This window comes from Betta splendens, chromosome 2 (genome assembly GCF_900634795.4).
Source record: "Betta splendens chromosome 2, fBetSpl5.4, whole genome shotgun sequence".
NCBI classification, from domain to species: domain Eukaryota; kingdom Metazoa; phylum Chordata; class Actinopteri; order Anabantiformes; family Osphronemidae; genus Betta; species Betta splendens.
Genome location: NC_040882.2, coordinates 17497950 through 17523955, shown reverse-complemented (window position 1 = coordinate 17523955; position 26006 = coordinate 17497950). Strand labels below are relative to the sequence as shown.

Genomic DNA, 26006 nt, shown 5'->3' with positions numbered 1-26006 from the left:
ATTAATTATCCAGCTGCAATTCACTACCACACAATTTTGTTCTTCTTAACAGTAATAAGCATTCATTTCAATCTAAACTCATCAGCATCTAGGACCAGTTTACCTCAAAAGGAGCTTTAGCAACTGCACTGAACAGATCCGCCGCCCCAGCTGAGTGCGCATCTCCTTTTTCTTGTCTGCTTTTTCCCTTTGTTTCCTTTTTTGGGTCGTACTTCCCTTGTTAACAGGGCAACTCATTTTTATGTCTGCTGTTACAGTACTACCTAATGCGTCGGAGGGGTCGTGTATGGACAGATGTGCTTGGCATGTGTGGATGGCGCTGTTTCATTTCTGCACCATTGTTGGGAGAGGCCGTTACGAATAGGATCCCGTCAGCATGACCTGTACTCAGGACAGGATTAGTATTGAGACTTAACCTATGAAGCTTAGTCAAATGCTGACCGGGGAACGGGAAAATGTTTTACGGCCAAGCTCGTCTCGTTGATTGTGTGGGAGTGATTGGATACGCTCACGTGTGATTGGTCAGCTGCCAGACACCTATACGGTCCCCTGCCAAAGTCAGAGGTTACGAACACATGTCTCACCCTCTCCATCATCCCAGAGTGCACCATTAAAAGTCTGAAAAGTATAAACACAAAAGTCTGGCTCCATTACGTCTCTATCCAGTGATTAACTGAACCTAAACAGCACTAAGATCCCCACAGAGACAAAACGTCAAAACCCCCAAATCAGTGAGTGAGTTATTAGTACATGAAACATACAAAAGCAAAACGCAGTGTTTCCCTTGAGGGGACATATTAATTATTCACATGTAGCTAGTTTGGCTCAACCGCGCTCCACATTCAGGCCGTACAGTAACGTTACACGCGATTGCATCAGTGGCTGGAGGAGTGACGATATCACAGGTTGCTGGTTGAAATTCTGCTTCCTCCAGCCTGGAAGCCAGAGAGCCTGCAGGAGCTCAGCGTGCCGTCTGCCCCTGAAACGTACGCCGCAGCACGCGGATGGATTCTTTAAATAAATCCTTACAGATGAATTATGTAGCAGTCAGATTTTGGCTGCTTTGTCTCCGAAATCCCGTGCAGCAGGAAACACCGGCGCGTTCGAGTGGCTAAGTTCATAATGATGAAGCTGGACGATGCCTGCGTCAGGGGAACCTACATCATTATCTCGCTGAGGTAGAAATGACCGATGTTCATACATTAGACTGATGAATAAATACTGCTGGAAAAACAGTGACTAGAGCAGAGCATATGCTGCACAATATGCTCCAAAAATAATCCTGCAATTGTGCGATCACAGTTTTCCTCCTGAATCAGAGCCTACTGTGAGAGTCTAAGAAGAAAAACGAAGAAAGATACCGAAATATAACCATCCAATTAACACCTCCGTGGCGAACTCCTCCGCTAGTCTCGTGTCCAACGACCTACTGTACCGGCGTCACACAGGACGGAGCAAACATAATGTTAGATTGGCCCCGAGACGCCTCCACGCTGCCGCACCGGCCTGTAGTCTGTAGTCTGTAAAACTTGAGACTCATTGTCTTTAATCTTGCTCAGTCAGAGTTCCCAGCATACACTGCTTCCGGCACCGCTTATCTAACCTCTCAGTCGGTCATTCAAAATCTCGCTTTGTGATTGGCGCGTAATTCACCCATTACCCTCAGCACAGCGCACCTTCCTAATGGGGCCTAGCGCCTGGCGGTCGCCAACGACGAGCCGTCTCCCCCGCGAGGAGTCCAGCGTCGCGCTCAGCCGAGCGCATCACCGCCTCATTGATCATATCTGAGTCCACGGCTGCAGGCTACTGAGCGCTGCGTAAAGTAGATCCCCATCTTATCAAGTAAACAAGGGTCAACATGAGCCCCGCCGTGCTGGGACTACACTGGCCGCGCTAACGCTGGACGGATAACGAACAGCACAGCCCCCCCGTAGCACCAGACACTGCAGCCGCATTTAACATCATTTACGGAGTTCAACTTTCATTGGAGGTCTACATGGGCACGTCTTTCTTTCTTTAGACTAGAGATTTCCAGCGCTGAGTCTCATAGCGACTTGTATTTCAACTAGAGCAGGAATACAAAAAGTAAAGTAGCCACTACTTCCACTACTATTAGAAAAGCATGAGGATGAACCCAGGTGGAACTCAGAGGGCTGGAAAGAGTACTGTCGGTCTTATATCCCAATGTGAAAAGGAAACATTTACAGTTCGGAGCTATATTCTGAAACTCATTTTTACTGTGCTTTACCTTCAATTCCCACAGGAAGTCGTGATTTAAAGCATCTGATCTTTCTTTTTTTTTACTCCAGTCACTTTTATCTGCGGATCAGACACTCTTCATGCACTGACATCATAATCCATGCAAAGCAGGAGGAGCAGCGTCTTACCTGGATGGTGCATCACTTACCCGTGTTGGCACATCTGAGTACTGTCAGGGATCTTATACAGGGATAATAGTGTATCACGTTTTAGAGTTAATGCATTCCATTGCAGAGGTAAAGTCAGACTCAAGTGAAGGAAGGATGCTCGAGAGGGGAGGAGCAAGTGAGCAGTGGACTTTAATAGGTGTCTGGCAGCTTGTCAATATGTATTAATATGGCGCCGTTGTTGAGGGTTGGTTCTGTCCTTCAAATATGTAAATGCTTGGTAAATGCTGGGACTTAGCTATAGGCCTAAATTAGGTCTGAAAGCTTGGGATGAGCGCCGCTTTGGCTAGAGTTGGTGAGAGGGTGGGGGAGAGAGAAGGGGGGAGGGGCGCTCTGTGGCTCTGTATGCCTCGAAGACTTCAGAGGGTTGGAGGGGGAACGAATTCGGTTAGTACTTTTGTAAGTAAGGGGAAGTCAGACACAAAAATGGTTGTTAGTACAGTTACAACAAAGGTTTGATTCAAACAGTAGATTAGTAACACTGTTCTAGTGGTTTTTATTCAAAGTGATGCGAGTGGGTGAGGATTCTTTAAAAGTCCTCCACAATTTGATTGCTCAAACCAGATCCGGTGTGTTGTTTCATGTGACAGGGGCTCGCTTTGGTTAAGAAGAGACGAAATGAATCGACCCGAGTTGACAGGGTGACACACAAGCCATGCATTCAAATATAAAGATGATAGACTGCACACGACACAAACAGACCAACGATTAGAACGGAAAAAACGAACCGCCTGGCAAGATGCAGAGAACTGGGTTAGGTGAGCACCACAACACCAGACGGATGGTGGGGAAACAAAGACGTGGTGTTCTTGGGGCAGGATTGCAACAGAAGGAGCCGCGTGGATGTGGCTGGGGCAGCATTTACACCGAAAGACGCCGTGGCCAATAGACGCATGCAGACAGGGATCGGGAAGACATCCAGTGGAAAGGGTCCGTGTGGAGGTGGACACGGGACAGGATGGGATCGGTGTCACCAATCACCAAGAAACCAATGGAAATGAGAGGGGCTTTGAAGAATAGGGAAAATGCGAAGGGGTAGGAGACACTTCTGTCTAGGTGAATAGAGTAAGGCCATTTGCAAAAAACACAAGACAGAGTAGCTTCAAATGAGTCACATAAATGAGTGACTCACTACTACAGTAGCAAGGGTCATTTTCTAGGTCGTCCCAAGCCCTTTACTCCAACTGACAAGATTTATTGTTCCTTTATTCACCTAGAAATAGAAAATCCGTCTACCCTCTTTACTTTTTCCCTTTTTCATTTAGGAAGATAAGGTGTGAGGTCATTCTTTATTGTAGTTAATTAGAAGTTAAAAAAGTAAAAAAAGTAAATAAATTAGTAAAAGACGAGGGAGCGGCTAATGTGGTTTATGGCCATATTGAATATATTTGGTACTGATATATGTATGTATATATGTTAGCCAGGATATATACATATACATATATATTCAATGCAATCTGTATATATATGTATATATATCAAAAAAGGTTGAGAAAGGGGTCAGGTCTCCACATGCAAGGGGTGAGGCCAGTAAAAGATAACAAATTGTTAGTGTTAATGAGGGGGATTGATCGCACACAGGTCAGATTTCCCAGGCAGCTCCACCTCAGAGTCTGCACCAGTGAGCAGACAGCGTGTGCTTCACTGATCAGACAGACCCAGTGAAAGCGAGTAAGGCGCCCGTGATCTACTTTTATTCCCCATATAAATATATGCAAATGCCTTTTATTTTGGCAAACTTCCCTGAGTCTGCAGCTCAATAAAGGTGCAATTGCCGTTAACGAGCCTTCGTCAGTGCTCCGGCTTTGATCGCTTCTGCAGCCGAGTTCAAGGGACTATCGGTGCATTAAAGCACTTTAATAAGTGTGTACAGCGTGTGTGTCTGTGCGCGGGAGCAGAAGTGTGTTCAGGTGCTGCTCCGGGAACAGTGTCATCGTCATCATAAATCAGCCTGAGGCCACTAATGGGATCACGCCCTCATTTGAGGCCTACTTTACAGTGAAGGCTCTGGCCACTAAATCAAAGGCTGTAAATACTCTTCATGACTCTATAAACCAGCGAAGGGGACGCCCAGATAACCGCTGGCCCCAAACCAGGCTGGACAGGCCGGCTGAGACCACGGAGCAAAGTGTGTCTCCTTGTGATATTTGTCCCACGCTCGTAACAAGTTGGGAGAACGGCCTGAAAGAAAGGCTTCCTCTTACTTGCTTTCACTGGAGTTGTCATTATAGTCTATTTGTCTGCCTGAGAGGTCTGCTGTGTACGCTCACTTCATAGGGTTCCCCTAAGAAAGGAACCCGGACAAAACAGGGATCAACAAAAGTAAATGTTAATACTTGTTAATAGTCAATTGAGAACAATTCTTGCATTATGATTCTTTATTTCTTCATACGGATCGTGTTTGAAGTAAAAAAAAAAAAAAATTAAAGGGACCAAACAAAAACGTCAAAACAAATCAAATCTAATTTTTTGCTATGTTTTTGGGCAGACCTCATTGGATGAACACTTAAATTCTGGTCAGGAAGGGGGAACTGAATGACAGTATAAAGCAATAACATATATAGAGAGAAAGAGAAAAAAGGGCTAAAAGAAAAAAAAAACAGAGAGGTGGAGTTTTTCAGCTACCTTGGAATTGATGGTGGATTGTACTTTCAGTAAAGCAAACAGAATAGAAAGAGGTAACGGAAAACCCAGGGCAAACCAAAGTATAAGACAATTAGAATGATATCTACCATATAATGCAGTTTGTTTACCATAGCGTGTCCAATGCCTGCGTGCTTCAGGAGAAAACAGGGGGAGGAGAAAGAAAAAAAAAATAATGACAAACCTTAAACTCAGGAAAACACACCTCAACCCCCAAAAAGGTGGGAAGGAACAAAAGAAAAATCTCCTTTTCGCCAAAAAACAGCTCCTCGGCTAAACAAGTGGTTTGAATCTAGGCAAGGTTTTAGGTAACAGTAACAGAAAGTAGTAGGTCTATGTCCTATTTTGTATATAGTAAAACATCCAAATAAAGAAATAAAGAAAGCAATTGTGTAAGCAGTTTGCTGTAAAGGGTCATCGACAAATCAAAATAGTAAAGAACCAAAGGAATAAAAGGATAACAATACATTTGTTAGTATGTAAGTCGCAAGTTAATTAGAGAAAACAACAGATGGTTCACATTCCGTGAGTGACACAGTGTTAGTCGTTGAAATCATAAATAGGGAAAAGAAAATCCACCAATGAAAAGAATTGAATTGGAAGAATTCTGAAGCTCGTTGTTAGTAGAAGAGACAAGAGTTAGCAAATCAACTTTCACAAAGGGGATTCGGGAAGTTTTGATGGGTAGGTGAGTGAGGGGAAGGTTTTCGTATTCACTCTGACAGAATAATCGAGGTGTCGGGTTGGGGGGGTGGCGGGGTGGCTCTGGTATGGGGGACTGGCTCGCTGGTGGTGGGGCCTACTGGATTTCAAAATGGCGCTGTCTAGCACTGAGCGTGGCCAATCGTGTGTGGATGGCGTGGCGGCCCCTAAGCAAACGTCCCTTAGGCAGTCACTGAGGGCCTACGGTGGCATATGCAAGAGAAAACCAAAAAGGCATTATTGCATTGGAGAAACGGACACTTCCTGTGAACACCACGGTGCATTTCAACATACGGCATGGAAAATATCAGGGCGTTTGAAAAAAAACACTGCTGATTCAGCGCGAGGGAACAAGTTGTAGGGTAACGAAGGGTCGGAAGTAAAGAAAGACGCCGCGCTGGCGTCTGCAACATCCTGAAAGAGATGGAAATCAACGTTTAGGCATTTTCACAAACACAGGCAGAGCTCAGCTTCCCTGTGAAGAGGAGACAAAGCAACACACTGATGTAAAGCAAGTTCTATCTTTAAACATGGCATCACGTGGCCAGCTGTATATGGGGCACCGAGGCTCTGACGGGCAGCGTGGACCCAGCACCACCACTAGGTACCATCACAGTGCGGTGGCTCGTGCACTGTGGGGTGTGTATGTGTGTGGGATGGAGTGTGTGTTACCATCAACAAAGCCCTACCCATGGGGTTTGCTGGCCAGTGTGAAGCATCACGCATACCCACTCTCTGTCACCAGTCACCCACGTCGTCTAATGACTCCTCTTAATCCACTAATTAGGTAAATAAGATCCATTGGGTGGGTGTGGATTTGCATATCCGCATCAAACCACCCTCACCGTGTCTCTGAGCTCTGAATGGGAACAGTTGAGGTATCAAACGCAAAAAACACAACGGCTCCCCGTCGAGGCTTTGTGAAGTTAAATGCAGCCTTAACAGAGGTGACAATGACTCTGGGTTTGTTAGAACTCATCCAAGTGGCCTGTGATACGCAGCGGGGGCGAGGAAACGGGAGATCACTAAGTGATGTGGAATTCAGTCACTCTTAGATCCCTCACAGCCACTTGATGTCTGAGCATTAAGTCTGTTATTTGAAGGAAGGAGTAAATGTGTTTCTGGTGCTCCTTGGATTGGCAGCAGTTAAAAACAAGGTGAGGGCAGATTGCATGAAGATTGTGGCTGTGCGTCTTTGGGCGTCTGAGGGTCGAGTGTGCGGGGTGAGCGAGCGAAGACAGATCTTCTGCTTCAAGCTCATCAGCAGCAGAAGCGGCCAAACATTATCCAGAAAAGCTGTGTGAGGAGTTAGGCCCCAGAAAGAAAGTGACAGGCGACAACGGAGCCATGGAAACTGGTGGAGCTATTACACAGTCAGGCTGCTGACTGCGGGCTCCAAGGCTGTAAATACTACTGAACTTGTGCTTCACTGTCAAGATCAATCGTGCAGAAAATTAAACTTTTGTTCTATTCTTGCTATCAGGCTGCACAAAGGACGGTCTGGAAGCCGCTTGGCTTTACAGTAGGTGTGTCTATCATGAGTTTGGTGCGTTGCCACAGATGGGATGTATTTCAGCACCACGAGGCTACGTGGCTGGGAATTCTGAGTACGAGTTGCCTGTGATTGCCTGACGGTTGTTACTGGCTTACAGCGAACTCCCTCGTCTGCGTGCGATACAGAATTTGCCCAAACCCCTACTGTGACAGCCCATCATCCTCTCAGTAATTGACCCATGTGGGAAAATGAAAGCCGTGAACGCCGGTGTTTGCTGATGGAGGATAAAGCTCCCAGTCATGTAAACAACCACAGGCACAGACAAACAACTTTGTGTTGCATCTGTCCCAAAGGGCCCCCTGAGCTAAGAAATATTCATGTATCATGTATAATCCTGCAGGAGAGGAAGCCGCCACTAAAACATGCTAATTCACCGCGTCGCCGTTCACCCGCGGTGGGAGCGGCTCACGGCGCAGATGTAAAAGTCTGTGTTTGTCGTCCTGCGGATCTTCCACACACGTGTCACGGAGGGCGTCGCCGGGCTGCGGGCGTCGGCGGAAAAGCTAAATAAATATTTAACGAGCGCTCCCTGAAAATGATCAATTGATAGTGCAGCGCAGCCAAGAATCCCAGTCCACACAGATTCATCACTGGAGGTGGGAAACGCCGAAGACTGATGAGCTTTCTCCTACTGAACCTTTGGAATAATAACAACGATAAGTGATATTGTGGAATGAAATAACAAATTGATCGCACATGGAACATCAGTGTTTGCTACAAATAGACGTACACGCTGTACATCATCATCCAGAGTGGGCCCATACGTGGCGCCGGCCCGTCCACACTGTGGGTGACCGGGCTGGTTGAAGCGGAGCTGCCTTTTGATTTAGGTGCGTTTGGTTCGGCGCCCGATCCAATCATCCGGCATTCAGCCGAGCTCCCCTCTCTCCATTACTTGGAGCCGGGCTTCGAAAGTGGCGGTGACAGGTTTCAGGTGCAAATTTAAATGTCACCGCAATTACAGAGGAGAGAAGTCTGCAAACAAACAGCGTGTGAGGGCGTGTTGGTGAAAATGGCACATAGCGCGTATTAGACCGCAGATGGCCACAATCAGGCTGATCAGATGATTGACTACCTTTCACTACATTCTTTCTGTCTCCGGTTCTGGTCTAGAGTGGCTCAGTAGTTGGCCAATTCTCTCCCAGTCACTCAAAAATAAGTTAATATACTGTATGAATTAATTAAATCTTATTTCTATCCAGCCTTGTTAGGTTTCGATGCAGTTGTGAACAGCTGACCATAAATATGCATGTGTTTACAAAAAGGGGCTTCAGCTATTTTTAATTCGCTAATTCCAAAGTCACCTGTGACTAGCAGCCAAGCAGGAAACTCAGACGTCACCCGCGACTCGACAGACACGTCGACGAGTCGCGGTCTTGGGCGCGAGATGAGCCGCGTGTTGCTGTGATCTCTGCTCCTCATTATTAGAGTAAGAAGCTGTCGTGCAAAAATGACTGTGTGCACGCTGGACTTGTTGGACTTGTGCACAGCTCAGGATGCTCTGTCTCCCGCCGCCGCTAGCTCCCTGCTAGCTCAGCGCTAGCTCGCCGCTAGCTCGTTGCTAGCTTGTCACTCGCCTTCTTTGTTATTTCCCGGAGCTCTATCTTTGTTCTGATCGCTCGCCCCACTGACTTGCTCCGCACCCCCCACACACACACACAATCGCCGCCTCAATCTCCTGCCTCTTTTTCTGTCTCGCTATCATTTTATTAGCCGCTTCCACCTGTGTGAATGTGCTAATGGCGCGGGGATTTGTTATCTGATTATAGGTTTGTGAGACAGAGGAATGAATAAACATGAAAGTGCCGGAGCAGGCAGTGGCAAATGAGCCTGATAAGTGAGTGAGTGTGGGCCTGTGGATGAATATGCTAATGCTTTGGAAATGCGATGCAAATGAGCCCCCTCCCCGGCCTCGAACGCGCCTCTCGGCGTCGGCGTGGTAACAGCCGGGACAGTATTTTAGCTCCACGCGCCGGTACTTTGAGCCACGCATGGGCTGAAGTGTTGCCCTCTGATCAGCATGAATTAAAAACGGGAAAAATGAATTTAAAAAAAAAATAAAAAAATTGTTGCACACACGCATCGGCACACCTGCGATCCTCTCCCCGACTCCTCCAGACGCGTCGGGGGAACCTGAGATGTCACTGGCGGTGCGCTGGGGAAGGATTACAGGGGTGTTAGCATGTCATTATGTGCATCAAACAAATGCACTAGCCCTGCCTGCCTTGAATAGCAATGCTCCGCTGCATGCGCCGGCAAAGCCCGACACTCTAAATGGCATTTTCAATTTGGCCACGAGAGGTTCAGTCTGTCATTATGCTAAACACATTATCCTGACCCAAGTGAAACGTTCCCATACAGACGGCACCGGCTAATCCACAGTGTATATGTGTGAGGCGTTAAAAGCTTTGCTAACTGTCAATCACTGCATTTCATTTTTCCTCCTTTATTCCCGGTTTATTTCTATTCCTCTTCTAAGTAAATCCGGAACTTTTGAGGCGTTTTCTCCGGCAACCATAGTGGAGTCGGCCCTCTGGAAAGGGTTAATAAAACTACTGTAGTGCTGCAGCCAGGGACAATTCGCTACCCAACAGCATAGCAGACACTGTTGCTAAGTGACAAATTGCTAGAAAGAATGGAGGAGAAAGACAGAGTGAAAATGAGAGGGAAGGGGAGGGGAAGACGAGCGGGAGAGGAATTGATTTGCTCTCTCTGAGGAGTCCCGGCCGCCGTTCGGAGGAAGGCTGGATGAGAGGGGAGGGAGAGGAGGCCCGGCCGGTGTGGGGGGGGGGGGGGGGGGGGGGGGGTAAATTGCAGCTCATGCCGTACAGAAACGGATGGAGAGCCGGCGAAGTGAGGCCGGCGTCCGCCGCACCGGAAGCCTGTCGTCGATGAAGGCGACTGCGACGTTCGCCGACGCGGCAGTCGAGCAAATGCGGCGTCGCCATCCGGTTGCCGCAGCTCTAATAAATGCCAAAAATTCTCACTAATGCTGTTTTTTTTTCATGACAGCAACTGAGCCGTGACAGTGTTTCATTCCGGAATCGCACCATTTTGTTATCGGAAAAGGGCCTGTTTTTTATTAAAGCCCTTTTTCTTCGATTGTTGCCGCGTACGAGACGCTCGCCGCACACGGAGATGTTTAGAGTATCCGATTCCTAATTCACCCAAGCGCTCTGATTCTCAGCGTGAGCGGCTGTCAGGCCTCAGGTCTGTGTTACGGTCTAATTACGCACGGCAGAAGAAGACGTGCACACGGGTGCGAGGACTTCAAGGCGATGGAAACAGACGCGGCCAAAGACAAGCGAAGGACGGGTGCTTGTGCTGGTTAGAGAGTAAAAGGGAGGAAGAGTTGACAGTGATACAAAATGGGATTGCGAAAGCAAGAGATATTGAGTTCAAAGGTCTCCCTCTCTCTCCAGGCACTAGATAAGGACTGTCCCAGTTCTGTGACACTGAGGCTGAATCTTCTGGTTGTGGAGTAACATCCACGGAATGAAAAAAAATAAATAAAACGGGCCCCTTCTGTTCTTCCTTCCACAGCACAGAGCAAACAAGCTGTCGTCCTCCCAGTGCTCCCATTATCTGATACTCCTTTACTCTCCGACAGCAGCACTACACCTCATCCCCCGCTCTCGGCAGCGCACACAATCGCTCCCCGCGCGACTCAACAAATGGAGGCGCTGCACGGGTCCCTTCTCCCCGACCCCGGCCGCCGGGGTCCTTGCAAGGGTAGTTCAGCCTGCCAAGTGATGAAGGACGGCCCGCGCCGTCAGCAGCAGCAGCTGGAGCGTCTGCCGCATGCAGTACAGCCCGACCCGCTTTCCCAGCATGCCCTGCTTCGCTGCAGCGTCTCCCGCGCATCTATCATTTCCCCAAGACGTCCTGACGCGTGACGTTTCCATCTTTGCCTCTGCCCTTCCGTCCGGGCGCCGTGCGTAATGGAGGCGGAGGGAAAAGGGGCGAGAGCTGAAGTCTGCAACATGTCCATGATGGTGGAGCATCACGTCAGGAGGGGCAGAGGGAGGAGGAGACGCCTCGCTGCTTATGCTAACCACTGCGTTATTGGGGGGGGGGTATTTGCACTGATGAGAGGTCAAGGCGAGTGTCCTTGCCTGCCTGTCAATCGCGCACCACCGGGGATTAGCTCCGAGCAGGGAAATGACAGCACGCGTGCAGTACCGCCCGCCGCCACTAGGGGGAGCTCTGAACCTGTGCTCACGCGTTAAGCACGATGCTCGCTCACCGCTGCCGCCCCTCCTCCTCCTGCCTCTCCTCTCTCTTGGCAGAGTGTCCCTATCACCTCACCTAATTCTGTCTGCTTCATTTTATCCCGCACAAAGCTGACAAATTCATAGGTTTTGTGGAGAAAGCAGTGAATATACACATAGACAGAGGGGGAAGAGTGAGTCAGAGAGAGCAACAGAGAGAGAGAGAGAGAGAGAGAGAGAGAGAGTGGCTTGTGAGAGCTCACAGGCTCCACTTGTTTAGGAGCTCAGTGATGCAGCGGCGGATATGCATGACGTCGCAAGAGCCATTAAGAGCAACAGACAGCGAGTAGATGAGACTGTGGAGACCACTGGGGCTGTGTGATAACCTCAGCTGGATTCCACCGCTTGTCTTCGAGACCGCAGGCTATTGCTTTATGCGAGATATCGCGTCAGCCCAAATGGGAATAGCGACGGATGAAACAACACAACGTCCGCGCGGACGAGCTGCTTCCACGATCGCCCCAAAGCGGAGGTGGAGACGAGCCGGACGCGCTGATTGACAACCGCCCGCCCTCGTCAGCTGTCAATACGTGCGGCCGCAACTGATCTGAGGGGCTCGTCGCGTAATGATGCGTGAAAACGCAGTTCTGACTTATTTAGGCATGAATAAACATGATGTCAGTTTAGGTACGTGTGGAAGATGTTTTCGTTTGCGTCCATCCCTCCCGTCTATCACCACTTGACTTCTGTTTGAGTGACGCGTGAGTGAATGCGGGCCCGATGAGGTCGGGAGAAACTGGAGCCTGCTGTTAATTTAAGATGCAGTTTGTTTTCGTTTTAGTTTGTGGCTTCCTGTTTGATTTTTAGTCTAATCTCTGAACAAAGCAAATTTTAGCATGGAAATACCAAATGTCTCATTTAGACTTATTTAAAAAAAAATCATCTTTGACAGTTATTAAAGCAAATATTTTTTTTTTACATGACACGAGGATGTCTTCAGCTCTGGAAAATTATTGCAGTAAAAACCCATGAAGCACTGACCGGTTCAAACGTATAAGTCACGCTAGCGTGCAGCGGCGCATGTGTCGGCCAACGGGGGCGTCGGCTGGGTATCGGTGGCGCGGTAAACACAGGGTCATAGGTGATCAATGCTATCGACGGCACGCCGCTTGACTATCTCAGAGGGGATGTTCCCGTGTAAATCTGGAGAGCTCTTTAGCACTTAGGTCACCTGTTATGTCAATTACAACGAGCCAGCGGGGATCGACGCCTTCGTGTGGGGTTGTGGAGGTTGTCTGGACGCGGGTCAAAGCGCTGGACCTACTCTATGGCAGGAACTGTTATATCAGCGGCAGATGATTATTAGAAGCTGTCGGTCTTATCTGGATTCACAGCGTCTCCTAACTACATCCATCCCCCGCTGACGCTTTCCCTCCGACTGTACATTTCTACTTTAATCTGTAAGGCAAAGGTTCTTTCCCCATTTTAAAAATGCATTAAACCTTCGTATGTAAATACGGCGCTGCCCGTTTGATAGTGCTACCAGTTCTGCACACAGAGGCCCACAGATGATGGACACAGACAGGTTCTAATTGTGTCTCCGTGCATGTGTTGCTCATTTGCCTAATGGTCATTACGGTGCACTTGGTGGTAGGTGAGTCGGCTCATGCAGTAAATCCTTAAAATCGGGTTTGCTTCCCAAACTCATTAAGCCAGTCTCAGTCTGTTGATCACACACAGCTCCACGGCGTAACGCATTTGACCCCGACTGTGTGTGTGCGTGCGTGTGTGTGTGTGTGTGTGTGTGGCGCAGAGATGGTGCCTGTGAGTGTCTGATCATTTACCCTTTTATCCTAAGGCAAAGAACAGCATATGCTAATAGAACAGCTGCAAAGATCTTGGACTTCTTCTGTGTCTACGTCGCCACTGTGAAATATAACTACATATACATATATAGTATATATACATATATATGTATTAATATCAGTACATTGTGACAGAAATTGCAGAGGGTGGCAGGCATGGAAATTTCTCCCTATAATTTAACAGCACTTAGTCCACATTAAAAACCACTTTGCTCTCAGGTTTTCCTTTTAGCGTGGGGGGAATTTCTTCAGTGTCTAAAAGTGCAAGATTTTGATACTATTGGCTGCGACTTGTTTTTTTTTTTTTCTTTTCTTCTTCGTCTCATTCTCTTGCAAACTTTAAGGGAATGTTTTTGCAGGCGCCAACAAAAAAAAAAGGTTGGCCCGGCGTCTTTGTGTTAATGCATTCACATCAGGCGTTTTCGCATTCAAGGGCCGCTTACAATGCCCATTATTAGGTCTGACAAGCCATTCATTCCAATTACAATTACACAAAAAAAATGTGAAGAAGTAAGCACAGCCGGCCTAAGTGCAATTGATTGTATCTCACTGCTTGTATCTGCGAGTGCCAATTGATGACCTGGCGCATCTATAAAGTCCAGTAACCAGAGAGTGGACTCTGCGTGCATGCACTCAGCGCTTTCTGTGCGTGCGGACGCGCCACTGTTCCTTTTCCATTAGTTACCATTAAAGGTTTGTAAAGATGTGCTGGGTAATTTGTTCAGAAAAGGTTTAAGTGCATTGTCACCTCTGATAAATTGGGGTTCATTCTCTTTGTGTAGCCGAGCAAATTAATGTGCATACATACTGAGCAGAGCACTTTCCACACTTGTTCATTAATAAAAGCCCAGCAACACTGTAAATGTGCATGGTCGCCTTTGAATGTGTTGTGATTTACAATCGTATTATAAGCAGAAGATTAGTCGCGTATTGATTTGGAGTGCAGCTTTTCACCTCTCATTGACCTTTGACTGTGAAGGTGTGTCTGTGTGGGTTCTCCCTGGGTTCCTCCCACGGTCCCATAATGTGAGCGGGACAGGCTTCGAACCAGCAACCCTTACAAGCTCAAACAGCGGATAGATGGATCTTTGGTCGTTAGACAGAATTAAACCATAAAAGAAACAGCTTCGCCTTCACCTCCGACCTGCAACATAAAATTGAGTTATCGCGTAGATCAGGAGGCGGGAGAAAGCGAAGTGTTCGGTCCGCGTCCGCTCCACGCGCGGAGAGGAGACAAAGCAGAGGCAGCGTTACAGCGGCAGAGCAGACAGAGGCTCAGCCCCTTACCTGGCGCAGGTTGCGGGTAACGCGCACGTCATGCCAGGCGTTGTCGTTGAACTTGCCGTTGACGGGCTCCACCAGGGCCTCGAAGGCCCCCGAGCCCAGGTTGATGACCAGCCACACGGCGCCGCTCTTCAGCGACAGGTTGACGTAGTCGGCCGACTTGCCCGTGTGCAGCATGAGGCCGTTGCGCTGCAGCGTGCGGAAGGAGAGCGTGATCTCGTCGGTGCTGCTCTGGATGGGCGTCATGGACAGGTCGTAGCAGAAGAACTCGTTGCCCTTGAAGGTGGCCACTGACTCTTCTTTACCTGGAGAGGAGGGGAGATAGGAAACGCAGATTTGCATTTAAGGACTTAAGCAGGAGCTCACCTTACGTCTTACACCTCAATGGGGATATCTCCACTTTTTAATAACAGATAAGAAGAAGTTAATAAGTTTTAGACTTTTTTTATTGTCAACGTGTTCATGATCAAACACATCAGATTATTATTCGAAGCAGAGCTTTTTTGCCTTAAAACATGACTGGAGGGGAACCGTGAGCGGATTATAAGGCCGTATTCCTGCTATTAAACGTCAGACACACTGTCCCTAAGCAGACTGACTTAACGTCCTTGTTTCCGTACTGAGGGATGTCACAGGCCACAAACGCAGAGATAAAACACGATCGGCGATTCCGGCAACGATGAAGGAAGCTTCGGGGGTAAAAAATAATACTGTTTCATTGTAATAATACATTCAGAACAAATCAATCCAGTACATGAAACACCTCCAGTGCTGAGAGATGCGTGTGCTGATGGAATAATTGTGTGGAATGAAAGACCTGCGTACAATAAAATGACTTTCATCACTGCAAAGCCAACAGCTGTGTTAGGATTAGATAAGAAGGTGGTTGGAGACGGGGGAGAGAGAGAGCGAGAGAGAGAGAGAACAACAGAGCACGAGCAGAAACATGAATACCAAGACCAGACAAAGTGGATTAGAGGAGCAAGTCACAGGCAAAAAACAGAAAGGCCAAACAAAAAGGGAGGAAACGGTGTTGACAGCGGCGCTAATGCCCGTCAGTCTGTCTGCGGCCGCCGCACGGAGCTTAGCTCACGCGGCTCCAGTCAAAACAGCCAGTTTGCACAATGGACACGTGTCAAACAGCCGGCGAGCATCTGTCAGGAAGCGAGCGGACACCTGCGGCTGTCACCGCGGGAAGCGCCTCGGTCCGCGGCCACGCTCACGTGTGGCGTTCACGGCCGGCCTCAGTAGGTCAGAGGATCAGCCGATCCACCAGAGGCGCCGTGCTAGCAGTCATCACTGGACTGTGTCCATTATCCATGGGCACGGACAATGTGCAGGTCAGCAGCAGACAGGAATACTTAGAAATACTACTCAGCTGATGAAAATACTGCGTGACCCCTTGTACTTGTACTCCAAAGGTCAAACCCCAATCAAAGATTTCCAATGCCATTATAATGGTGCTCTGCTCGTTAGGTTAGAGAACACTGGAGGTTGGAGGAAACGAAGGCCTCCAAACGCCTCCTTACGACATGTTTCAGTTCAGCTTCAAGCTAGATGTAATAGCAACAGCCAGAGTGGATGTGACGCATCAAGACCTTGTACAAATCACACCTAAATCACGTAATACGGCCAATAAAAACTTTCCAAAAAGTTCTCCCATCAGCTGGTGAAGTCAGTTCGCTCCCTAAGATGAACTGCGATTTAAAGTGACACTACACTTCCTGTGCCCCCCCCCCCCACCTCCGTTTCCCCCGGGGAGGGAAGATTGAAGGATTGGCCTCAGGTAATGAGGTTTAGGGCCAAACAGGTGGGAGAAGGGGACAAACTCTTCTGTATGGGTGGATCATCAAATCTAGTTTATCCTGAAGTTCCATTACAGCAAAATCCCTTCAAGACCTCGGTGCATTTCCCAGGAGAGGCCGGCGCCGGCCGGAGGAGGCGGTCTGCCGGCGGACGACCGAGAGCCGGAGCTCAGGTTTGCAGAAGGAGGCGAGGGGACGGGAGCGGTGATGGGTAATGGCAGGTCCATCAGAGAGATATGCCCACGGACTGTTTGAAGCTCAGCTTGATTAATGAATAATCACTGCATGAGGAGGCTGTGGTGAGACGGTACGAAATGACTCATTGCTTCCACTCAGAACATTAGAAGATGTGCAACATGCACGGCACATAATATGGCTGCTTGCACACACATTAAAGGAAACATTAAAGGAAACACTTTCTACAGTATGTGAAAAAGCGAAAGGGAATAATGGCACAGAGACACAGGCAGCTACTTAAAAAAGCATTTTGGCTGGAATCAAAATTTAGAGCAATGTCAACTGAAGTGTGAATTGTCATCAAAAAAATGACAAACCCCCAAGAGCAGCCTACGAGCGGCGCCCGTGTTGCTGATGTAGGAAGAACAAAAGCGTGGCAAATGGAGCACAGAAACCATTTTCAATTATGTATTAAGTTGGACCCCCCTCCTAAAGTATGGGCTGTTAACGGTAAGCAACAAACAGCTTGTGATTGCTTCTCTGAGCTCGGTGAGATTGAGCCGCGCGCGGCGAAGAGGCACGAGCGGCAAACAAAAAAAAACTCCTTTCTGTTTATGTCTGTTTAATGAACAGAAGGCTGAGGAGACGAGATAAAGCAGGAGAGGATCAGGACGGACGGACAGACGGACCTCCGCAGCCTCTAGAAGTGGAACCAACAGACACTAGACTGAGGAGTGAATTACTCCTGGAGTGTTCACGGCAGTAACAGCAACACAGATATGTATTTAGTTTGACTTATCCGTCTGTTGTGGCCAGGAGCAGGTGATCACGTCTGCGTCTATACATCCGCTACTCCCCTTTCATGCCTCCGTGTCATCACGTCACTCCCACGGTGGCGGATCAACCTGTAGTGTGAGCCTTTATGTCTCGCTCCAGTAACATCTCCTTCCAAAAAAGCGCCGGCGCCGCAGCCGGAGGTAAAACAAGACGTACAGGCGCAGAGCGGAGACCAAAGCGCTGTCAAGGTCTCAATTAACCCCACAGAAGCCGCGGCTACGTTTCAGATATGACTCAATTGAAAATGTGCCGAACCGTAATAGCATCTTCATCGTTACTAATTAAAGGTTGAGTTCCTCTGCTTTTGGATTCCACCGCGTCTGGAGGACAAACCTTCCAGGGCCGCGCGTTCCAGGGCTCACTCCTCGTCCTATGCAAATAAAAGCAACACGTTCACCAGTCGCCTCATGAATAAGCAGATGTAATGAGGCAGAGTGGTGTTTATCCTCTGCCCACGCGGAGCCGCGGGCGTCGGGCTGCTTCTCCTGCGCAGCCTGAGTCAGTGGCGAGTTCAGCGGTGCACCACAAAACAGAAGGGTAAAAGCGGACGGAACGGGTCCGCTGGTAATATGGGTGCTGTCACGGAGACGCGGAGGTTTAAAAGTGGGAAACTGTAAACAAACAAATCCCTGTTTGCTGGTTCAGTGCCGGCCTGACCTCAAATCTCAGAACTCCCAAATAACTATTATGTCACCAAATGCCTCTAATCTAACATCAGATCCTAAATAAATCAACCACATCGTCAGCGCTGCTTCGCTTTATTCGACACTCGCCACCTGAGCCCCAGCGGAACCCTGGGATCCTTTGCCGTCTGCGGGAAGCAGCGCAATCCCAGCGTGGATTCCAGAGTGGAATCGACGCCATTGACTGGACGGCCGCACTCTCAGGCCCACGGAGATCATCCTATGGCTGCGCTCGAGTGCCACCGGCACCATACGCACGGGAATGTGTGAATAAGTGTGTTACTCGGGCTCCCAGCAGCAGCTATGAGTCACGATCTGTGGGTATTTATAACAAGTGGCGGCGCTGTAGAAAAACAGCAACATAAATAGTGGTAAAATATTAGGAGACAAACACAGGAATACGTCGTGTTTATCACCGGTTTCCTCAAAGAGCCATTTCAGACTATAGTTTAGTGAGTTAGTACAGTAATAAAGACGCAGTGCAGCATGTGTTATTAAATTGGATTCAGCTCAGACAGAGGGGGAGAGAGAGCAGGTTTAATAAGATGAGCTGCATGAATAGCTCCATCCAAACTTGTGTGGTGCATTAGTCAACGCATAATGAACCTTAACGCACTGTTTTTTGGCCGATTGGATTACACATTTGGAGTAATTAGGTAGTTTTAGGGCAATGGGATAACAGAGAATGAAATCAGGAACGTGTGCGAATATGCAAGTGGAAACATCCAAAATCTAGATTAGTGCACGCCGGCAAATCCGCCGGTCACGTTACATTAGCCCGCTGCTCTTAAAGGCGCGCGTGCAAACACACCCACACGCGCATATGCAGTCACCCTCTATTAGCTTCCAACGAGTGCCATCCACCCCGCAGAGAGCAGTCGACAGCTTCGCGGCGACGGTTCAACAGCGAGATGAGAGGCAGCGGTGGGAAACGCACCGGGCGCACGGCGGCTTTGATGCGGCTTCATGAATCAGCCGGGCCTGCTGGGCCCGGAGACGGAGGCTAGCGTCCTGAGCTCAGAGCCCCCGAACGGCTTGGGGGGAGGCTTGTTCGCCTGTTAACCTCTGGCCTCCGTTAAAGAATGCGCCTTCGCATCCACGCCGGGCAAAAAAAAAACAAAAAACCCCAAACACAACAAAACAAAGTGAAAGCAAACAGAAGCATATGACACATAGCTGCGCTCGTAGGCTTCTAGGCACTGATGAAGAGCTGGAGCATGTTCTTTTTATATCCGCAGCAGCTCTGGCAAAGCAACGAGCGGGAGAAAGGGAGGAAAAGACGAAACGACGAAAGGCTCAAAGTGAGTGAGGAAGGAGGCGATGACCTATGTAAGGCAACGCGGTGGAGTTTCACTGCTTATCATCACAGAGTATCACCAAATAAAAATAAATGATCTATCCAAATCTGCAGTATTATCATATCAGACGTGGCGGCAGGAGATAAACACAAATATAATACGATAGAAAATGTGCTTTACTTCAACAGAGCCGCTGAACAAAGAACAAAACAAGAAACAGCTGTATCTGCTCATCAGTCACACTGTTACTGATGTTACTGCTACGTTAGAAGCACGCACCCTGCATAGAAACTATCAGATTACAAACAGTACTGTACAGGTTTTAACAAAACAGTAAACTACTGTAAAGTCTGATTCTTGTTTGAGACCAAAAACGTATAGTATAATATTTATCAGCACGATACAGGACCTCTGTTAACCTCTGTTAACAGTAACAATTACAGCAGAAAACTGGCAAATTCAGCAGCTTTAGGCTTTCTTACTGTAGATCATATATTGTGTTACTGTCCGATTATAAAGGTTGATGCGTGAACATTCAACCACTGCTACTGTAATATCACAATTGGTAAAATTGACAAGTTTGTGTCCGGTAAATGATTATTCATTAGTGTTCCTAATTAGCTTTACAGTAACTACTGGTAATGCAGGATGACAGTCGATGTGATGACCTGGCCCGTGACACTCCTTTTAGCTGCATTCATCATATTATTCATCCTGCTCATGGATCTGGGCCTCCATTAGCACGCGGCTGAAGCTGAAGGGCCGTCCCTCCGCCATCCTCTGCTCTCCGCACTCGCACAGCTGGTGATTACTGTACGAATCGATCCGCGCGCTGATTGCAGAACTCCAACGAGGGTCCACGGATTGATGTGCGCAGTGCTGCGTGCTGGAGGCCACGGTTCTTTGTTTGCACCGATGATTCCTCCTGCATTAAGGAGCCGCTGCTTGAGGCAGAGTGAATGTGCTGTCATGCCACTCGCGGTTCCTTTTGTCTCTGGATGCTGCCAGAAGAACACCGCGTCAGTATCGACTGCGCTGTCCTCAGCGGGCTAACGTATGAACGCCGGAGTCACTTAAGGTGTCTCCGTTGTCTTCTTCGCCTGAGTGAGGTCACAGCGTAATAGACGGCATGCGAGCAAGACGTAGAATGCCTTAAATAAGCGTATTGATTAGTGGATTCCACATACAGTGGGACATTGTGCTGGAGAATTCACTGCTAGGCTTTACTGGCAACAGCCCTGGAGCTCGTGTCAGAGGCCTCAGCGAAGTTGTCTTTTCTGTACAGTGGATGTTCAGCTGATGAGTGACTGCAGGTCACAGTGGGTCCAGTGTTTGCATCCGAGCACCAGATGTAACCCTGACCTGGCTGAGCTGCCTCCAGGTCTCACACTGGGGTTGGTGTCCGTAGCTTTGCCTTTTATCTACTCTGACAGGTTCCATAGGACGACTGGCGATTTCCTGCCTTGACAGTATCCGCTATCCTAATCCCCAAATTCATTTTATTAATAAAAGATGTGTCTACAAGTGTCCATAGCGTTTATTCCAACCCTTGGGCAAGTGTGCCGGTGGAGCCGGGGCCTTCCAAGAGCCCTTGGCATTAAGACATTTGATTAGATTCCTATTGCTCCTTCGCCTTTAAATGTAGCCGCAGGCTCGTTTTAATTTAGCGCCTCATGCTGCCGCTTTGATCGACAGCACTTGAAGGCCTCTGAGGGAGCAGGCAGGCGACAAAGAAGAGCAAAGTACACATCTCGCCGTAATCCGGTGTCAGCACAGCGTGGTGAGCGGGGATGTAAAGTAGGCTGAAGCCAGTAAAGCCAGAGTTTCCATGAGGTGACTGTTCCTTATCTCCCTGCTGTTGCTTGTGAGGGTGACCCGGCCTCACAAAGGATGGGACTTAATGTGGATGCAACAGTTGCCTTTAATTGTTTGTTGCCTTGGAAACAATTCATTTTCTAACTGCAGTGTCAGACGCCACGGCGGCAGCCTCGTTCCACCTCCCCCCCTTTCTTTTGGTCCCTTCTCCCTTCTCTGCCATTGTGGGTGTCTGGCGAATGACTATTATCACGCCGCAGGTCCGTTCCGTCTTCTCGCTCGGCCGGGACACAAAGAAACTGACACTAACGACAGCCCTGAATGGCGGCCTCCTCCAACGGGAGGGAGCGCGCACCCCACCAACGCACCTCCACCACACGCCGTCCCACTGAATCCCATCACTGCACGTTATCGCTACCGCAATCAGCTGATGGTCGCACGCTTTTACGCATTAACCAAGCTTAATTAAATGCAGAGATATGGATTCTATGTCCAAAGTGCCTCCAGTGAGCAATGGCTGGACTCGGCCAATTAACAGCGTGTTGAACTGAGCTGCGTATGTTTTACTGTAGATTCTGGTTGAGCAGAAAATCCAAACAGCAGGAATGTTGCTCTCAAAGCAAGACCGGCGCGGCACTAAAATGCTAAATACACCGGGTTTAATAAAACGCACGCTGGCGCACAGCTCATCACAAACGACTGTCAATAAAGCAAAGAGAAAATGAAAAACGACGCAGAGCTTATTTGGAAAGGTGCCGGTTGCTGTTTTATGTGGCTTCCTCTAAGTGTGTGACAATCCCTGGGAAATCGCCTGAAGACTCATTCATCGCCAGAAGGCTTTATTAAACATGGTAATGTTTGAACAGAGTAGAGCCCATCTTTATATTAAAACCAACAACGGTCATCCATCACTGGATTGGAACAAAGGATGATATGTTCCATGAATAATCTGGTTCTTATACTGTACAAGTCAATCCCTGGGAACCAAAACTGAAGAGTTTGTCAACAGCGCAGTGTAAGAGCTCTCCCAATGTCACTGACATGAAAACTGACTGCTAACCTCCAAGTTGTTAAACTGACACACACACAAACTTTACTTTAGGTCAAATTTGAGTAAATGTCACTGTTGAAAGAGGCAGTGAGTAATGCAGCATGTTGAAGCGCTAATGGGGCATTTAGTCAGCTGAGGAACTGTTTTAATGAGCAAAACTTGTTGCTTCGGGCGCGTGACCTCTTGAACTGCATATTGAAAAGCTGTAAGTGCCCAGAGACGCTGGCATCGCGGCTGAGCCCAGGCGGGGGTGGGGGGGGGGGGGGGGGGGGGGGGGGGTTGTTCAGCACCGAGTGTGAGATCACAGTGGGGAAAAAGGGTTTTGTCCTTGTACGGCGGCTCAACATTCCCACTGACAGATCATTTAGTCAGTGGCCTTAAAGGAAATGAGGGACCCACAGGTAGGTAGTTGGCTCCTTGTATTCAGACCAGGATCACCAACTGACACTAAACAGTCCTTGACTATCAGAGCAACTCAAAGTCCATTTCCTCACAGACTCAGTGATGATGATGCGAATCCAGCTGACGCACGCTCGTCTTCAGAGTGACTTCTAAAGAACGATGCTGCGTTTCCCTGACAGATTACTGTGTTTGCTCTCCCAGCGCCTGAGATCTGCACGCGTTTGATGCTCCGCGCTGTTTGCAGAGCACTTTGTCTGATAAGATTCCTTTTTTTTGCCATTAATGAATCACAGAGGAGCCGCGGCGAAGGCGCACATTTGAATTTTTATGGTAGCATGTTGTGACGCCTCCCTTCGCGCAGGCCCGACTCCCGGCGCATCGCGTATGCATGAGTTGCCGTGCAGCTTTATAAATGAAAGCAGGCGCTGCAGCGGTTCCGTTACAGGCTCGCGAGTTCTACAACACTTTGGCTCTATGAAAACAAACACAGCGACGCGCGATCCTCATTTTAGGTGGGAGGAAGCGGGAAAAACAATGCGCGATAGCAATTAGGCCAAAACAAACGCCTGTGATATGGCGGCACCTAAGTAGGTGCCATCAAGTGCAACCCCGTCGGTGCAGAAGCGGTTGTTTTCGTGGGTGGCGAGCATTGATGAGCGCCTTCCCAACGGGCTCCGACAGGAGCGCGGTTTTCGGTAGCGGTGCCATTCCGAAACGCGCAGCGAAATAAAAAGTGATCATTTCATTACAAGTGTGTAATTATAAACAAAACGCAAAAAAATAAGGCAAGTGGGTGATGCTATCGTAGAAAAAGAATCTGCAGGCCGTGAGTTGAAGCGAGTGAACCTGAGCAGAGATTTCCTCCACCCGCCGCTAACGACGCGAGGTTTCTCCTCCCACAGCAGAGCTGAGTTTTTGAATGCATGGATTCAGAAACGCTGGAAGATCCCATTTGGACCAAAATCATTTTTTCCTCCCCAACAACAACTTCATCAATGTGCCAGCTAACGCTAAAGAGCGGCTTAGCTCATTCTCGCTGACTTCTCATTGCTTCGCTCATGTATCCTTCAGTCTGTACAGTACACAGAGAGGAGGGAGGGCGTGAGATGAGACATGATGGAAGCATGAAGGCCTTTCCCTCCAACCTGCTACTGCGTCCACATGAAGCTCTGCAGGACACGGGGCGCACACTTGACCTTAGCGTCAAATTTGTAGATCTTTGTCAGTGGGTTAATAGATCTAAATGGAATATTTAACCACGAGTCGTGTTTTCATTTGTCCCGCTGCTAACGCTAGCGCTAACGCGACCTCACTGAGGGCACTGTACAGGCTGACGGGACGCGAGGCGACATCTGGGGGGAGCAAACTCGCGCACAAACACAAACAAGACACACACACACACACACACACACACACACACACACACACACACACACACACACACACACACACACACACACACACACACACACACACAGCTTTTCTTAATCAACAAATGAGTTGTGTTGTTAGTTGATGCACCAGTGGCTATTGACAGTGAACTAGCAGCACGGGTGATGGGCTGTTTGTCTAATAACTGAGGCTGCATTTCAATTTCACAACTGACTGAACAGCCTGCTTAGCCACACAAGACTGATATGACACCGGGCTTAGCGAGCGGCTCTGTTTACGCGCCGCCGTGCTGCTGCCGGGGCCGATAATGGCGGGAAGTCGCGGGGCCGCGGCGCCCGGCTCCCCCTGTCACGGGGCCCACCTTGGAACAGGTCGAACGCAGGGAAGCTTCAGTCGAGACCAACAGAGGCGCGAGAGGATGCGAAGGAAAACAGAGACCCCCCGTCTGGGCCCACGAGGGCCCCGGTATATTAGCGGAGCTTGAAAGTGACTTTCCTTTTATACTCTTCGCTTTGGGCCTCGCCTGCGTGCGCTGTCTGCCTGCTCTAATTAAAGCCTAATTCGCCGCTGCCTCTCCGTCTCTTTCCGTCTGTGCCTCGCGTCTCAGCGGGTTTGTTTTCCAGCCTCACGCCGGGTGTTCTCCGCAGCCACGCGAGCCCCCGACGCTTGCCTTTTGTTGCGCACGAGGACTTACCGGGGGTGCGACGGTGCCGGGGATTCCTGTCGAGCGAAGCGACTGAAGCCGCGGCACCGGAGCAAACATCCATCAGGTGTTTGCACGGCACGCGGCGCTCGGATCACGGCGTTCCTCCCCAGAAACGCTGAGCGACCTCCGCGTCCCTCCCCTCCGCCCCAGTGGCCATCGCTCGCCTTGGATTTAAGGACACGCACGTCCTCTGAATGGCGGCGAGTTAATTAGACACGGAGCCCCATCCACCCCAGCGACTATCTGTGGGTTTACGAGCCCTCGCTAGCTGAAGGAGTGCGTGGGCGCTGCCGTGTGCCTTCATTTCCCCAGGCCTGCGGGTGTTTACCGAGGCTGCCGAGTTTCTTTCCAGGCACACGCTCCTCGGATTGAGCGTTTCACCGGCAACTCAGCCGCACACTCTGCCTTCTTCTTACCGTGATGTCGGCCCCATCCAAAACCCAGCAACCGCGACTCGGCTCCTGCGCAGATGCCACGGCTCCTCACAGTGCAGACGCGCGGCGCTCCTCGAGGCCCGGCTTAGCTCATTTTGAATGGAGAGCTGAGGAGATAAGGTGCGTTTTAGCACCGTGGGGTCCGTGTGACGGCTCCAGACATTGTCTAAACATTTACAGGGACACGCTCTTTATGTTTGGGAGATGCCAACGTAACGGCTTGTTCTCAACAATAGGCTAAAACACTAGCACAGCAGGGGGCCGTTCTGGCCCCGGGTCGGTGGACGGAGGGTTGCAGGTGGTTGTCCTGCTTGATGTAATATTTCACCATGAGCCTCGAGTCTGACTCCATGTGGAACACAAACCCGACGGCCTGACTACTGGAATCCCACTACTTGCGATAAAGTGAAACATAGGCTCAAAATAAAAACTCCTCCACAGGTAGAGCCTTATTCATGCATCGGCTCTTCAGTAGATGAAGAGAGCAGTTTCAGGCCAGTCATCGGGGCGTCTTGCACTTGCTTTGTTACATTGTACATGAAACCCAAAGACTTTGTTTGCTAGAGAAACAAAAGCAGTTAATTAGCTGTAACTTTTATATCATTATCACAAAGTGCGGCTAAACAGCCCTGGAAAGTCAACATGCTTTAATGCACCCTGACAACAAAGGCCGGGCTGGCACCGCTTGTTACAGGCGTCCCACTCAGGGCACTCAGCATC

General features: G+C 49.1%; 1 protein-coding gene across 1 annotated transcript in view; it reads right to left on the bottom strand.

Moving 5' to 3' along the window:
* Window positions 1-26006, bottom strand: part of nrxn2b (neurexin 2b) — a 437402-nt gene that overhangs the window by 254155 nt on the left and 157241 nt on the right. Inside the window, 2 exon segments of the mRNA XM_029166692.3 lie at window positions 5180-5203; window positions 14690-14991. Coding sequence (XP_029022525.1) covers window positions 5180-5203; window positions 14690-14991 — 326 coding nt within the window.